Source organism: Nannospalax galili, unplaced genomic scaffold, assembly GCF_000622305.1.
Source record: "Nannospalax galili isolate Female #2095 unplaced genomic scaffold, S.galili_v1.0 scaffold107, whole genome shotgun sequence".
NCBI lineage: Eukaryota > Metazoa > Chordata > Mammalia > Rodentia > Spalacidae > Nannospalax > Nannospalax galili.
In genome coordinates, this window is record NW_008358490.1 from 1,589,038 (window position 1) to 1,606,701 (window position 17,664).

Sequence of the window (17,664 nt, forward strand, 5' to 3'; positions counted from 1 at the left end):
GGGAGGGGGAGGAAAGGAAACGAATTCAACAAGCACTATGTTCTCTAGAACCTATCTGTTTCCACTCGGCTCCCCTTCACAGGGTTATGGATCAGCACTGTGGGTACTGATCATGCCACAGTGACACACAAACCCATCTCCATTATTTCAGCAGGAGATCCAGGAAAGGAGCTGTGGCCCCTCAACAATCCTCCATAAGGAGGTGCCCCACACCTATCCTGGTGGCCATGTGGGGGAGCCATTAAAACTCATAAGACACCTTTCTTGCTCTGAAGAGAGTCACTGACTGCTGAACTGTCTTCATATGACTCTGAGACAGAAACTCCTACAGCAGGTGTGTGTGTGTGTGTGTGTGTGCGTGTGTGTGTAGTACTTTTCAACTTTTTTTTTTTAAACAACAGTCCTCAACACCTATCCCACTTTCTGGAGCAAAGGCTTAAACATGAAATACTTACTAGTTAGCTGGGGTTCAATGAAAGGTCACCCAAGAAGTCCAAAACAAACAAACGAAAATGAAAATAAAAAGAACTAGCTAGACAGAGACAGAATTACAAAGGTACAGGCGTCACTCCACAGTGAGATGAATGGTGGTGATGGGGGATGGTTCCAATCCTGGCTTAAAAGAATTAAGAGGATTCTACCCGGAAAAGAAAACCTCTAAGGACAGGAAAAGAAAACCTCTAAGGACAGCTAAAGTTGTATTAAAAGAGGCAGAAATTACAATACAAGGAAGGTAATGGAGCCACATACCAAGAGACAAACCAAAAGGCTCTTTACATATGAAGGGAATTATTCGAAGCTTGTCACATGACAAAAGATGCAATTCCAAAGATGGTGAGGCTTAGGGAGAGGTGACTGCTGTCCTGCTGTCCGATGTTGAAAGAGAAGCCACACAGAAAAGGCAGGTACTCATGTAGATGAGCCATGATAAGCAACTTGAAAAGGGACTGGCTTTGCCAGGGGAAGAAAGATCCAGAAAGAGAGGCAAGTGGCACAGGTCACACTGGCCCTAGGTGCCTAGGCTTCTCTTTTTGCAGTTAGCCTCAGATTCAGGCTGGAATCCCTGCTCTACACCTTAACAGTTGTGTGTCCTGAGCAAATGGCCTCATCCCTCTGATGGATGGGTTTGCATTGCCATTGTGTCACCAAGAGGACTGGAATCACCACAGGGCAGTGCCCAGCCTCTGCCTAGTCCAGAGCAGCTGTTCCATAAATGACAGCTGGTGTTATAGACGAAAAGGGATCAGCATCCAGGTGCAGAACAGTGGGAAGGAAAAGTGGGAGGGAAGCCAAGAGCGATGGATCTCTGGACCCTGAGGAACTTGTCTCTGTGGCTTCGAGTGAGGATAGCAGAGTGAGGCAGGTGTGCCCCCCCCCCAGAGGGAAGGAGAAGGTGCCTTCCTGCCCCTCATCCCAGGACCAGTCCCTCTGTAGCCACTCTGCCCTCTTTGATAAGGAACAATTGAAAGGCCATCCCATAGTCATTTTCATCATGAACTGATTTCAGCTTTGTAAACTTCTCTAATGTTCTAGAATTAAAATGACTGAAGATAAAATGAGGATATGGTGTCTTATATGTGTGTATATGTGTTTGTGTGTGCATGTTCATGTGTATGGGGTACATGTGTGCATGCAGGTGTGCACATATGGGTATGTGGGTATGCAGATGCACATGCACATATGTATGAGCACACATGGAGGACAAAGGATCACCTCAGTTATCAGTCTGCAGGTACCATCCCTCTTTTTTAAGACAGGGTGTCAGTGCTTGGGGTTATAAGAACAGCGTGTGTCACTGTAACACTTTGGCTGCACTGAACCACAGAGTTCTGCCTACCTCTGGCTCCCGAGTGCTGGGATTAAAGACATGTGCCACCACACTTAGTTCCTGGCTTTAAAAAAAAATATGGCTTTGAGGGATTGAACCCAGGCCCTTCTGCTTGCAAGCCAGGCATTTTACTGAGCTATTTCCCTAGGGTGTCTTAATGAACAACTTTGAGAGTTTTGGTTCCCATTCCCTGATGACTGTCTATAAAGACTGCTGCTTTAGGCCCTTGGCATAGTCTTCCAATGTGTCACTGAGACTTTCTTAGAGCTAGATGCATCCTGTCTAGTATCCTCAGACAGAGAAATTAAGGCCCAAGGAGATTCAGAGAGTTAAAGGATGGCATGAAGCTAGAATTCAGTTCCTTCCTCCTGAGCCTGTCATCTGCAGCTTCTAGGCTACCCTGCCAGGCAGGCCAAACCCAATATGGCCAAAGATATAAATTCCCCAGCAGCTGAAAACATTTGGAGTACAACAGCCAGTAGTCACCAGCTCATCAAAACCTGTTATTGGAGCCCAGTGTGGTAGCATTTAACTGTAATTCTATTGCTAAGGAAGCTGAGGCAGGAGGATCTCAAGATCCAGGCCAGCTTGGGACTACATAGTGGGACCCCTCCCCAAACAAACAATGTGTTGTACGTGTCATAAAAAGATACAATAAAGCTACTGGGGAATAGCACTCTTGCAGACAATCATGGGCTGGCTACTAATTCCAACCATCTCCAGCCCTCTGGCCACTGCTTCTTTCTGAGAATAAGGACGCCAAGTGCTCAAATGCCCAGAAAGAGGCTAAGCTTCTAAGCAACACATCCCATTACCTTTGCAGTATTGGTTGAGTAATATTCAAGTTATGGTTTCTTTTCCAAACGAGGAGATACCTAGGATAAAACCTAAGAACAGCAAGAGTGGGCCCAGAGAGATGGCTAACTGGTTAACAGGACTGGCTGCCCTTGCAGAGAACCTGAGTTCAGTTCCCAGCACCCACATGGCCACACGGTGGTTCACAACTGTCCATAACTCTAGTTCCAAGGGATCTGACACCCTCGTCCTGCCTCTTTATGGATTGTGTGCATGGATGCACTTACATAAAGAAGGTAAACCATGCATACACATAAAATTAAAAAGAAAAAAGAACAGCAAGAGTAATGAAGTCCTCAGACTTCATTTACCATTCCTTAGTAAGGTCAAGGTCATTTTATCTATAGACAATAGGTGGCTGTCTATAGATGGTTAGGTTTTACTCTAAACAACACTAGGAGGAAACTGTCTATACTGCAGGCTTCCCTTTCTCTAATTTGATCAACTCTAGTCTTTGACAAACAGTAAAATATGTCAGGCATGGGACTCCTCTACCTTCTGCTTAAACTTCCCTGATAGGGTGGCTGGCTACTGGTAGGTAATTCGGGCCTCTGAAGGCCCCTTGCTATTCCTTCCTCTGACAGGTATGGCAGGAAAGGAGTCCAGGAAGAGTCCTAAGGAGCCGGGACCCTTCAAATTGTTGGACCCACCTAAAGCCAGTCACTTTCTGTCTAGTGGCATGCCTGATCTTTTGACATCACAATCCAATGTCATCTGCAAAGTTTATGCTCTAGAGCTGTGCAGTTGAGTTACAATGAAAAAATGTGGCCAGGTATGGGGGTGCATGCCTTTGATCCCAGCACTTGAGAGGCAGAGGCAGGTGGAGCTCTGTAAGTTTGAGGCCAGTGTGGGCTACACAGTGAGACCATATCTTTAAAACAAAACCAAACAAAACAAAAAAGCAAAAACAAAAATAGAAACAAACCAACAAACAAAACCACCTGGTAATATCTTAAGCATGTTTAGGATTTGGGGTTGGGCCACATTCACAGCTACCCTCAGCTGCATGCAGTCTGTTGGCTGCACGTTGGACCCACCTGGTAGGTGAACTTACCTCATTAATTATGATCCTACTGGCCATCCGCAGCCGGGTCCTAGGTCCAAACTTGTTGGTGATCATGATGCGCAGGCCAGCCTCTGGAAAGGTGAACTTGGGCGGACTAGAGCTCATGATTTCGTCCACCATCACCACTGGGGTCTTGCCATAGGGAGGTTTCTCCTTCACTGTAGAGCACACCCGATGATCAGTGCTGGCCCCTTGGAGGTCAACACCCTAGGGATGGGACTCACCTCCCCTTCCCTAGCCAACATCTTGGGGCTGTGCTCCTGGTAGCTGGCAGCTACCTTGAGGTCAGAGACCCAGCTTCAGTTCCATCCCACTGCTCCTCCTCCCCCTGTTAAAGGGGGGCGGGGTTGTCACTGGTTCTGAAACGCCTGTGATTCAGCAAGTTAGAACCAGCAGGTGCCCTGCTACACAGGACCTTCTATGGGCAGATGTGCTACATCTGGCCTCTCCAAGGTCGGTGCCTGGCTCCCTCAAGTCCCTCTTTTCTAGGGCCCAGCCTTGGCCAGCTGCAAGGGCTTTTCAGTGTCTTGCGTAGGACTCACTGGGGCAGCCCAACTATGCAACAGACAGGGCCCTATGTCTATCACCCATGACTGAGACAGGACCACCCACTACTCTACCCTGATTTGCAGAGACTTGGATGAAACTCTACAAGTCAGTTAAGGTCAGTAATGGTCTGTAGGAGTGGAAAGAACTAGAAAGCAGAGGACAGTACTGCTATAACCTACCCCGAGGCCCCTGCTCTGCCTCCCTGCCCTTCCTTGCAGCAAACCTTAGCACTGTTGGGGAGGTTTCCTCCTCCTCCCCAGCAGGCAAGCAGCTAGGCTAAGGATTTGGCCCCAGGTTCTAGACTAGACTTCAGAGACCCTAGAGGGAGCCTGTTTGTCTGTGGCTATGCTATTGGCTGGACCAGTCAGTATCTTTGATAAACCCTGATACCCTCCAGGGAGCCAGCTGCTTTCTCCAACCCTTTCCTTTCCTACAAGTACAGCATAATGCCCATTCCCGTCCCTCTTCTTTCACAAACACTCAGGGCCAGAGTCCTGGGGAACTTGACATGGCATTCCAAGTACCGGGGAAGGTCTAGTAACCAAACCACTCATAAACACAGCACCCAGAAGCAAGCAGTGTGTCTCCTCTAAGGAGTTAGGAAGACAGACATGGCTGTCCCTCTATATTGGTTACCAGATCCCATAGAGTCCTACATGAGGAACTGGGTAAATAGGGAACTGGCTCAGAGGGCAAACTCATGCAGAAGTTAATGGCACAAAATGCACAGCAAACACCTTCCCCAACACACACACACACACCCCACACAGGCAGCAAGGCTCAGCAGACAGGAGGCGAATGGGTTAGAAAACAGCTGGAGGCCCATGCACCTGTCTGAGATGGACACTAACCTCCAAGGAGGCGGGCAGTGTGGGGTTGGGCTCGTGGCAGTGTGTTTATTGTAAAAGCATGTGTTATAGCCAGGATGAAAGCAGGTTACTTACAATTTAGAAGAGGAGAGTTAGGAAGACAGAGGCCAGCACAGATGGCCACAGGTGGTTAGCGTGCGGCGGAGTCTGGGGCAGCGCTCTTGCTGGTGGCGGGGATGCCGGGATTATGTGAAGGAGGGTGTTAGTCGTGGGCTCCTTCCACAGGGAGCCTCAATGCTCGGGGCTGCCATCTCAGAGGGAGGGGACACCAGCAATGCTTGCAGGTGCCATGCTCCATTCCAGCCCCATCACAGGTACCACTTGGAGACCACCTGGGTTCAAAACCCCAAGGAGCCTGCGAGACAGGACCTGTGACACCTGGACCCTGGGACATCTTGCCTCAGTGCCATCCAAGCTGAAAGCGGTGGCCCAGAAGGCCCCACAACTGCAGGTGTTTTCCCAATAATTCAGTTCAAGGCCCCATATTAACCCTCCCTAGTCTCTCCAGGCTTAAGTTGTGCCTCATACGAAGGCAGCTTGGAAGTTTCCCCAGGGAGCTCTCTGAACTAGACCAATGTGGCCAGATTTGGCAGCTGATGGCCAGGTAACCCTGACTGTCAGGCTGTGAACAAGGCCACCTGAGAACCAGCCAAGAGACTGAGGTAGTAAGCTGAGCTACATGCTAAGAACGTTTAAGTAGAAATGAGCTTCTTCCCCTTCTCCTGTCAAGAGGTTGAATTTTAAGTTTTAGATTTTATATAAGAAACACAGGGTTAGGGAGAGCAGGCACGTTTTATTTTTTTCTAGAGGCTTGGCTATGATAGGCAAATACCCTACCACTGAGCTACACCCCCAGCCCAAAGGGCTCCTTGAAACACCAGGGCACAAGCCTCACATTCCTTTCAGTGGTGTGGCTAGAGGGCCACCAGCCAGGAGGCTGAGGATGGGGGAGAGAAAGTGATGTTATCTCCTGCCTAAAGATGCCATGGCAACACTGTTACAAAAACAAAGTTGGAAGGCCTGTTCTCCCCAGTCCCACCTGGGGTGTCACTGGCAATTCTTCCTCCTCCTTCAGTGAACCCTATCCAGATGTATGGTGGAGTGCTTACACATGGCCCTAGAGGGTGGCTTATTGAGCAGTAAAGACCAGAAGCAGACCTGAAGTCTACACCTCTAGGTGGAGCCCTCTCCAAATCCAGAGTCCATGCCTGTGCCTCCTTCATGGATCACTCAGGGACCTTTTCCTCCCATGGCCTCTGCTATAAGGACATCTGCTCAATAAGGGATATAAGAGACTTGATCCTCCCTTGGTCCCAGTGCTTGAACCAGCTCTGTGTCCAGTCTTTGATTTTCTAGATGTTATCTTGGACTTAGTGATGGTGGATGAGGGTGTGTGTGTAAAACCCATGAGGAAGTCCCACAGTCCCAGGTACATAAGTGATGAAGACAGTCACCATGGAGCACCAGAAAAGTTACTGTATATGGGAAGCTAGTTTGGGGAGCCTGGTTTTCCTGGGAATGGTAGAGCTGAGGACCCCACTGCAAGTGAGGGGTGTCTCTCACAGGGCACTGGGGACAGCCTCTTCTGTCCACCTCAGGACAGGAGGCAGCTTTCAGGAGTGGCCACGTCTATAATTCTCCACTCAGATCTCTCTTCGTTGACACAAAAAGTCCAAGGGAGCTTGGGGCACAACTTATGTGCTGGGTGGGGGCCAGCCTCTGTCCTGCTAGACCATGGCACCTATCCCAAACATCAGAGCCTTCCCCTCAGAGGAGGAGGATGTCCTAGAACCTGCTCCCTGAGGGCACCCAGCTGTGCATTTATGAAACATCACGTGACCCTTCAACTCCACACTCTGGCTTCCTTGGCTCTCTCTCTCCAGAGGCCTCCTGTGGCCATACAGTGGCTTCTACCGCTCTTGTGCTCCCTCTCCTGCCTCAGTGGGCTTCCTCCTTCCGTGTGGAAAGATGCAGTGCTTAGAAGACCGCCTGTGACAAGTGCTTTCCTTTTGGGTATACCCAAGACTGAACAGAACACACTTGGCCAGGTCAGAGGTTGGAGAGGATCAATAGAGATTCCTCAGGTGCCACAGACACCAGTAAGCAGAGCCTCTGAGACCACCTGGTCCCACTCCTGACACCACAAGCAAGTTAAGGTCACCTGGAAGAGGATGAGACTTGCCCAGAGTCATGAGGAATGGGGTAGAAGATACCTCAGGTGGGTGGGGCTCCGGCACGTAGCCCAGAAGGCCTCTCACAGTGCCTTAAGTGCATTGAAGATACCACGTAGCCCTGGCTTTCCTTACCCTAACTTTACCTGGGCTGGCTTGGGGTAGCTGTCCCATTGCTGGGGTGTCACCTGACAACTGAGTTACTAAGAGTCAAGGACATTACTAAGAAAGAAACTGGTCAAGACAACTCAAGACTGAGAGGACAGGGCCTGGTTCCATAGACCGTCGGTTCCCAGGGAGGGACCCAAAAGAACTGCTAAGGCAAGGAGACATCTGCTGCTAGGGGAGGGCTTCCATACAGGCCCCTGGGCTAGCCTGGAGTGCCTACAAAACTCTAAGGCTGTTTTTCCCAGCCTCACTGTGCCTCCAGGCAACTGTTCCCAAGCTTGAGAGGCACCACTATTTCCAGGATGAATTTCTTGAGGACAGGCCTGGCACTTGAGATGCCATAGGTAGGCTCAGGATCTGCCATCCAAGGCCTCAGCATCCTGTCATGGGCTCTTCTTTTGATCAGAGACAGTGCTGTATCACCAGAGTCAAATAGGCCTCCCATCTGTCTCTGCAAGTATGGGAAAATTCCTATGATGTAATTATTGATATATATATACATATATATATATATTTTGTTGTTGTTGTTGTTGTTTTCCTTCTGGTGGACTTTTCCCCTCCATCTGGTCCTATCTAAGGGAATACTCATCTGACCAACACCTCAAATGTGGGTCTTCTCATCTGGGGTGTGTATGACTGAAGGTCATAGGGTGAGAGTGCAGTGTGTGAGTGTGTTTGTGTGTGTGTGTATAGAGTGGCTTCCACAAGGGTCCACTGCTCCTGTCTGCTCAGCCTTACCTTGCCCCAGCAATGGCACTGAAGGGTCGTCATAGCTACCATCATAGAGGTCATTACCATCTTCCAGCTCGCTGTTGACTGGGTTACCATTTGCAATGCTCTTTTGTTTGGTTGTGAAAAAAGTCTGCATCTTCATGTTGTACCTGTAAGTCGGGTAATGCAGGAGATCAGGGGAGCAGAAAGGAATCCCATCTTACCAGCTGGGGGTGGAGGGCGTCCAGAGAGGCTCTCCAACTGAGCTGAGGAAGTTGGGATCATGCACAGTCTGGGGGTGGTCACCTCCCTCTATTTAGGGGTGAGTGGCCTCCTGGGGTGTCAGAGGCCCTCCATTTAATGCACAGACTGCTTATCACTAAAAGCAGTTCAGCCCAGCCTATGGGAAAGGCTCAAAGGAGGCATCACCATCATGCCTATCCTCTCCCCAGAAGAGACTGTTGTTCAGCTGGGCTGTTTGGTGTCCTTTCTGTCACTTATGACCAGCATCACCATCCCCTGAGAGAAGAGAAGATCTCTCCACCTCTAAATCCCTCTGCTGGCTGCTCACTGAATGGCTCTGGAAAGGCCACTGAAGTTTTCTTGCAGTCCAACATTTATCATCCATTTTATAAAATATTAGGTTTGGAACATATTTATGAGATATTATACTAAGGTTGGGGATGCACATAACGCCCATGGTGTTGTCTTTCTTTTTAGTTACATGAGAGAGAAAAGAAACCTGTGTGTAGCCAAGCCCATGGATACTCATGGATAGTGGCTTATTCGATTTTTTGGTAGAACCCCCTCCCCGACACATATATGCATACATATAAATATAAATTTGTCACTATATTTCCCATTTTTTAAATATTTTATTATTTTTATTTTATGTGTACGCGTGTATTGCTTGCATGTAGGTAAATGCACCCCTATTGTGCAATGCCCGCGGAGGACAGAAGAAGCTGTCAGAGCCCCTGGAACTGGAGTTATAGACAGTTGTTAGCTGCCACATGGGTGCTGGGATTTGAACCCGGGTCTTCTGCAAGAATAGCCAGTGTTCTTAACCGCTGAGCCATCTCTCCAGCCCTATATTTCCCATTTTTTAATTAGACACTTGGTGGCATTGACTATATCCATTGTTGTACAACCACTGCCAATATTTCCCCAACTTTTCCTTCATCCCAACAAATCTGCACCCACTAATCACTCCAGTGATTACCTCTAATCTATGTGTCTCTGTGAACTTGATTCTTCCAGGTACCTCATGAATATTGACTCATAAATATTATTTGGCCTTTGGTGACTGGCCTCTTCTATTTGGTGAGGTTTTCAAGGTTCATCTGTGTTGAATCATGAGTGAGAACTTCATTCATCTTTGGGGCTGTCTCATCTCTTCCTCATGGGTAGTTTTGAGGTGATTGAGGTCTAGGCAGCTTCCCAAGCACCTCAAGGTTTCCCAACTCAGAACATAGCGCTTGTGCCCCCAGGACTATGAGAGGGACCCTGTATCATAAGTAGTGGCTCCGAGAAGTGGTATTTAATAAAGCCTGTAGCAGAGGTTAAGCTGCCTGGCCTTTTGAGAATAGTATTGTTACTAGACTCATTGAAACAGCTAAACAGTGATTATCCTTGTGCAGGGGAGCTGCTCAGAGCAGGGAGGGACACAGGTCCTTGCTGGGGACTTATTTCAGGAGAGCAGTATCTGTCCTATATCAGCCACCCAGCATTGCACCCCCAAACAGTGTTTGAGTCCTTGTCTCCTGCTCTGGCTGCCCCTGCCTGATGTTGTCCAGAGAATGGAGGCCACCCTAATGGAACTGGAAGATGGGATAAAGGATTTTCCCTGTTCTGACCAAAAGTGGGAACAGATGTAGAGGGAGGCACCCCCAGGTCTGAAAGGAGAGAGGCAACTTACTTCATGATCAGAATATAAAACACGTACAAGATGATGAGCACCAGGCCTTCCCACCTCGGAGAGACAAAGGAAAGTGTAGTTAGAGTTCCTGGATGCCATGGTGCCCACAGGCTGGGGTTGTGTGGCCCGGGAAGATGGTGGGGTAGGAGATCCTCACCTCCCCAATCCCTGGGACTTGTGCATGTGGGCGAGATGCCCCAACCTAAGGCTGTCCTGCCAATGAGAGTCAATTGATAACTGAAAGTTGGGGGTGGGTCTTTTCAACTACAGGGGTCTGCAGGACTCAGGGGAATCCCCATTCCCAGTTATGACCCCTAGCTGCCATGGCCCAGAGCCTGAACTCAGCCCTAAGAAAACCTGGGACCACTCAAAATTCTGGTCGGAGATCATGAGTACAGGTAGGAAGGGGCCCAAGTTCCCATGTAATGGGCAGAGTAGGTCCTTTCACTAGACACAGCATGGTAGCGGTGATGGTCTCTTTCTGGAACATTCTGTTACTGCTATCTTATGGATACAACTCAACCCTACAGACCATGTGTTGGGGGGAGTGTGGAGGTGTGGAGGATATTACACCTCTGACCACAAACTTGAGAAGCCACACAGGGGCCATGCTAAATGATGTAAATTCTGAACCATGCCAGTGGCCAGGTAATTATATGACATATGAACACCAGATGCTTGGACTCCCTATGGAGTTGAGTGGAAGAACCAACTTGCTCCTCAAAGTTTGTATTTTCTGATTAAGAATGTCACTTCCTACTTTGGTATCATAAAGATGGGTCCTTATATTTTCTTCTAAGTTTTCTTTTAAAATTTTGCTGTTTTTGGTGTATACGGCATATGTGTGTGTATATGTGTGCACATGTGCATGTAGGCCAGAGGCTGACATTGGATGCCTACCTCAATTACTCTTAGTTTTTGAGACAAGGTTTCTCACTGAATTTAGAGCTCACTGATTCAGTCAGACTGGCTGGCGAGTGAGCCCCAGGGGTCCTCTGTCTGCCTACCTAGTACCAGGACTACAAGCAGGCACGCTGCCACACCTAGCTTTTTGTGTGGGTGCTGAGGATCCGAACTCAGGTCCTTAGCCATATGACAAGCACTTTGCCAACTGCGTCATCCTCAACCCCTAAAATTTTGCTTTTTTGGACTTTTTGAGACAGGCTCTCTCTGTAGCCTCAGCTGGAACCCTCCGGCCTCGGCCTCCGAGTGCTGGTGTTAAAGGCACGTGCCACCATGCCTGGCGAAATTTTGCTTTTTTTAACTCACCAGAAATTGGCTCCTGTATGAGGCATGAGGGAGGGATCTGATGTGTTCTGCATGGATTACCTTTGTCTCTGCAGCATTTGAGACCCCATCTATTACTCTGCCTTGCCAGACCACCTCTGATGCACCTCCCTTCCCAGAAATATCCTGGTGACCCGATTCCTTATCACTCTTGTTTGTCTTTGTGTAAAATACTATTATTCCCATTGTTTTAGTTTACGATAAGTCTTTTGATTTTATTATTTTTATGTGTATGAGTGTATTGCCTGCATGCATGTAAGTACACCCGTGTCCTGCAATGCCTGCAGAAGTCAGAAAAGGGTGTCACAGATCTTGGCAGCTGGCAGGGCAGGAACATTGAGGGAAGGTCTTGTCACTCTGAGAGGATAAAGACAAGATTGCTTAGAATGATGTCCCTGTTACTGTCAACAAGCTAACAAGCCCACATTTATCAAAATAGACCTACAAAAGACCAGCAAGTCCAACATACAAGAATATTGGCAATTGGCAACTGGCAACAGCAACTTTAGACACTTACCACACAATTTCCTCATCATATATGAACTGGAAGGGAAAGGAAACAAAGGGACACGTTTATTTCAAGCGAGAACAAGGACAGACACCTAAGCCCTTGGAACTCATGCATATTGTGATCTTCTCTCCGTTTCTCAGTTTCTCAACCAGGGAAGGTGACCATTCCTTAGTGATGAGCCTAAGCTAGGTCTGAACTGCAGCATCTGTCCCCAGCTTTGTGTGGTCATCCCAAGACAGGTGGCCCATGCTTTATGATAGTCTACGTAGCTGCTGGGGCCAGCCTGGTGGAAGTCCCCCTTGCTACTGGAACAGTCACTAAAATTCAAAATGCAAAGGCAGAGAAGACATCTCTATATACCTGTGTTTATGCATATGTGTGTGTGTGTGTGTGTGTGTGTGTGTGTGTGTGGTGTCTTGGGTAGTTTTAAAGAGCAACCCCTTTTGGAATTTCAATGTAGAAGATCCAGCTGTATAAGTCAATGGCAGGATAAGTGTGTATGTGTGTGTACGGGGTGACAATGGGACAGTGACATTGCTCAACACAGAGGTTAATTTTAAGTATCAATTTGCCTGAGTTAAGGGATACCCAGATAGTTTCTATAATATTATTTCTGGTTTGTCTGTGAGGGTGTTCCTGAAAGGAACTAGCATTTGAATCAGTGGACTGAATAAGAAAGTGGTAGGCACTGTCTAGTCATTTGAGGACTCAGAATGAAAAGGTAGAAGAAGGTTCCCTGGCCTTTGGACTCGAGGACTTTCACCAGTGGTACCATGGTTTCTCAACCCTTTGGCTTAGGACTAAGCCATGTAACTGCGTTCCCTCGGTCTCTAGCTTGCAGGATTATCTATGATCACGTGAGCCCATTTCCTAATGAATATCAATCTACCCATCTATCCATCCACCCATTCATCAGTCTATCCATCAATCCATCCATCCATCAGTCCATCCATTGGTCGCCTATTCGTCCTTTTTCTAGGGGAAGTCCTAATGTGCCTCCTACCCAGGATCTGTGGGACAAGATGCAAATAAAAGATGCTTCTGAGGCAGCTGGGCTCTTCTCACCAACCTCCACAGAGACAAAAGGGTCCCTATATGTGGCACCAGGAGAGGCTGGAGGCTGATGTCTGGACTTGGGTCCCTTGTACCCTTCTCCTTGCTGTCACAGTGGACAGGATACTCAAGACCTGCCTTGTTTAGGAAGCCACTTCAAGCTCCCTAGTCAGGCATCACTGGGAGCCTTCTGGATTCAAGTCTCTGAGGAAGGCTACTCAACAGAGGGAGGGCGGGAATTAGAGGGTAGGCACTTTGTGAACTGCACTGTGGGATAGCTGGCCAGGCCTAGATACCATCTGACAACCATATGAGTATTCCCGAAGAGGATTTGCCTGGCTGAGCCCTGAGATCCTTCTCCTCTTTTATTGGGTTTTGTAAATTTCATATAATATATACAATACATTTTGATCATATTTAGAATATTTAGATCCCTCTTATCCTTCTCTTTTGGGGCCTGAGGACCACCCCCAGATTTCTTACTTGCAGGATTACTTGATTTCTTAAGCTGTTGCATTTGAAGGAATTTTTTTTTTTTTTTTGACAGCATCTCATTATGTAGCCAAAACTGGCCTAGAACTACTGCCTGGGAGCCAACTTCCCAGATAATGCAAGGCCATGCCCTTAAAGCACTTCCCTAGCTATCCCTAGCCCTTGGCTGCAGGTGTGCCCCACCACGCCCAGCTTGAGGGAATCTTGTTACACAGCAGTAGATAACTAATACAAGGATTATCATACCCTTGGTTCTGGCAAGATGGAGAACTGTCACATGAAGATGTATTCCTTACCTTGAAATCCAGGCATGCCACAGGCACCCGCCCTTGGGCCACCATTGCAAAGATCAACTCTGCTCCCTTGTGGATGGCATGCCTCGACACTGTACTTCCCTGTATGGACCACAATACCACCCTCGCCTTGGGCCTGAGGAGACATACTCCACACTAATGGACCCCAGAGACCTGCTTTTGGCTCCTCTTCATTTTCTTTCTTTCCCTTTTCCCTGTCTCCCAGCCACTCCCTGTGATGGCTTTGAGCCTTCCCTCTTCTGCTCTGTAGTGACCCAAAAACTTGATTCCTATTTTACTTATTTATTTTGCAGTATTGGGTACTGGGCCTTTTTTGCACATGCTAATTAACACTCTACCACTGAGCTTCATGCCTTTTGATAGTTTTCATTTTGAGATAGGATCTAAGTTGCCCAAGTTGGTCCTGAACTTGTAAAGCTCCAGCCTCAGGCTCCTGAGGAACTGATGACTTTGAATGGGCCTTCCCTGAATACACGCTTGAACTTCCCCAAGCGGCCATATGACAAATGCTTTGTTTTTTTCTAAGGCCTTTTTGTCCTTAAAATGGTCCTGGCTTTGGCCCTAATGCAGGAGCTAGGAATGAGGTCTTTGGGAAAGGGAGGCACAGTGGAGGTAGAAAGCGTGAGAGGCAATGTGAACTCAGGGAAGGGTCAGCATACGCCCACTGTTGGTGCTGTGACCTCTCTGGTCACATGGCCAGGAACAGACAGGCCTGGATCTGTGCTTTCATAGGGCCCTGGCCACCCAACACCTGGGCATGGGGGATGACTCACTGCAATAAGTACAATGACCGACAGTGTGTAATACACGGAGTCACGGCACACAGCCCACCACGTCAGCCGCACCACCTGCAATATCAGAGAGAAGGTTTCAGCTGCTATTGCCTGGGGTTGCAAGCGGAGCCAGCTGCCCAGACTGTGCAAGGACTTGCCTTCAAGGTACCTCCCCAGCGATGCCTGGCCCTACGCCACAGTTGGTGAGCAGACAGAACCAGGAAATGCTCTCAGGCACATTTCACAGTGGGAGCTGGCTATCAAAGTAGAGAGCAAAGACATTCACCTTGTCCCTTCAGCTTGTCACCAGCTGCTCAGCTCTGCCACCCCCAAGCAAGGCAGGGCCTTGCCATGAGTCTCCTCTCTGAGGCTAAGTCTAATGCTCTCTGTGACACTGAGGGTGCCGAATGGGACACAGACCACAGCCAGCCTCCTGCCTGCTAAGGAGCCAAGCTGCCCATGTGGTTCTGGGATCTTGCTCCAGACCAGGGTCCAAGGAGGTCCTTCTTCAACAGCTGCAGCTGTTCAATGAATGCTCACCCCTCAACCGGCCACGTCCACCTGACATGGCCCTGCCTCTCAGGCCCCAAAACTGTCAGAAGGGAACGGGCAACAAGCCCTCTTTACAGGGGAGGACATGGGTTCAGAGGAGAATGCTGATATGCTCAAAGCCACAAAGAGTGACAAAGTTAGTCTCATCTTGGTGTCCCCACTGCCACTCTAACCAGCTCTAGAGAAGCTTGCCCCCATCCTACAGGGTACTGATCAACCAGGCAGAGATAAACCACTGACCTGGCCGGCAAAGAGTCCACACACTCCAATGATACACAGGATGTTGAACACAGCAGAGCCCACAATGGTTCCCACACCGACATCTCCGTGGGTGATGAACACACCTAAAAAGAGAAAGATACAAACTGTGGCTCTCAGATGCACGACCTGGGCTGACCCTCCTCAGCATTTCTACACTGAGAGAAATAACTTGTTCATAGTATCAAGCAGACAGTCAGTCACGGTATTAGGGACGATGGCCAAACCAGAGAGTGGAGGCCCTGGGGACCAGCTCCTCCCCTGCACCCATATTTTGCTCTCCTTTTAAATTTATTATTATTATTATTTATTTTTATTTTATGTGTGTATGAGTGTAAAACCTGCATGTATGTAAGGGCACCTGTGTTGTGTAGTGCCTGTGGAAGACAGAAGAGAGCATCAGATCTCCTGGAACTGGAATTACAGACAGCTGTTAGCCTCCATGTGACTGTTGGGATTCAAACCTGGGTCTTCTACAAGAACAGCCAGCGCTCTTAACCACCGAACTATCTTGCCAGCCCCTATTATTATTATTATTATTATTATTATTATTATTATTATTATTGCATAAGTGTGGGCCTGTGTGGGCCATGGCGCAGAGGACAGACTTTTGGAAGGTCAGAGGACAATAACTGGGAGTCAGCTCTCTCCTTCCTCTGTGGGTTTTAGGAGTTGAACTTGGATCTTCAGGCTTGCATGGCAAGGACTTTGATCCACTGAGCCATCTCATGGGCTCATGTCTATGTTTTTGAATAACTTTATTGAGACATAATTCACATGTCTAGTAGATCCAGAGACTTGTACAACCAAAGCCACAATCTAATTTTAGAATATTTTCATCTCCCTATAAGAAGCCCCGTGCCCATTAGCACCCCATACTCTGAGAAATCACCAATCTACTTCCCATCCCCTTTACTTAATGGATTTACAAGTGAGGAAACTGAGGCTGAGAGCTAGTAAAGGCCCTACTGTGCTGGGCAACAGGCCCCTGCTCTCTCTGCATCACATCCTGGTTGCTGGGTCCTTACCAATGACAGAGGCAAACAGCTCTGGTGTGGAGCTTCCCGCAGCCATGAAGGTGGCGCCTGCCACATCTTCACTCAGATGAAGTTTCTGGAATGGAAAGAACACAGGCAATGGAATGTGACAGGGGGATGGTAGACATGGTCACTGGGCGCTTGGGCAGCAGGAAGTTCAGGGCACAGTGATTCAGGGCTCCTTGACCCTCAGACTCTTCTTTCTGGGCCCAGCTCCTGCCTCGCACCCAAGCACACACCCTAGGCAGGAGCACATACCCCCCACACTCTGTCTGCCAGGCTTCACCTTCTCTTTTCTCTCTGGCCTATCTGCTTTCTCTTCATTCTCTAGGCTCCTGTCTATACCCCTTGATGAATTCTTTCCTGAATCCCTAGAGCCAGTTATACCCCCTCAGACCATGCTCATTTCATCCTCATTATTGAAACACAGATTCTGTGATGAGGGTTGGCAGCACACACCCTCACCTTTCTCTCTGGACCACGAGGACAATGCTACCTGAGGTTTCCTAGTACCTAGAACAGGATGAGGCAGATAGTGGTATTGAACAAGAGTCTGTCTACCAATTGTCCTGGGGCTGTGGGACTTGGGCCCCCACACATGCCTGAGTCTTCTATTTTGGATGTTTCTTCATGGCAAGTCCTGCATCCAGTGATCCCACCTATTCCTGGTATTGAGTTGGGGACTTTTTGTCCGAGCCTATGCTGCTCAGTAAGGCCATGTTCTGCTGCCTCCTGGCTTTGGCTTGCACCATCCTTCCTCCTGGAATCTTTTCTCCCCCTCTGCTTAGTGAAGTACTTCTCACTTCCAGAGTCTGGACCAAATGCTATCTCCCCCAGTAAGCCTTCCTGGGCCTGTCTCTAACAGTGATGCTCCCTTCCCTCTGGCTCCCTTGTTACCCATCTAAGCCCCTTACATTGGTCTTACCTGTAAGACCACTCCCCTTGTTCTCTCCTCTACCTATACTGACAGCGTCCTGGCCCACTTTCCATGGGCTTCTCTTAACTCCAGAGGGCAGAGAGGCCCCAACCCTACTGGTACGGCTTTCCCAAGCTATCAGTCCAGGACAGTCCTGTATAGCCCAGTTCCTGGGTTAAAGGCTTAGTTTCCATTGTGGCATGGTTCAGAGGTGGGCTTTGGAAAGTGACTAAATCACGAGAGTTCTGATTTCATTAGTGAATTATATAGTTCAATGTAATTAACCAGAGGTGACGGAACTCTTGGAGACAGGGCCTAGTGGAGGAAGTGAGTCAT

At 48.5% G+C, this 17,664-nt stretch overlaps 1 protein-coding gene across 3 annotated transcripts in view; it reads right to left on the bottom strand.

Moving 5' to 3' along the window:
• Slc24a4 (solute carrier family 24 member 4) overlaps positions 1–17,664 on the bottom strand; it is a 153,201-nt gene that overhangs the window by 31,406 nt on the left and 104,131 nt on the right. For 2 of the 3 annotated variants that reach the window (XM_008821722.3, XM_029557967.1), the window contains 7 exons: positions 16,404–16,488; positions 15,358–15,461; positions 14,566–14,640; positions 11,940–11,965; positions 10,136–10,189; positions 8,245–8,387; positions 3,738–3,907 (listed from right to left, as the gene is read on the bottom strand). In XM_008821722.3, coding sequence (XP_008819944.1) covers positions 3,738–3,907; positions 8,245–8,387; positions 10,136–10,189; positions 11,940–11,965; positions 14,566–14,640; positions 15,358–15,461; positions 16,404–16,488 — 657 coding nt within the window. The remainder of the gene's footprint in view (positions 1–3,737; positions 3,908–8,244; positions 8,388–10,135; positions 10,190–11,939; positions 11,966–14,565; positions 14,641–15,357; positions 15,462–16,403; positions 16,489–17,664) is intronic. The other variant, XM_008821723.3, reaches the window with a different exon arrangement.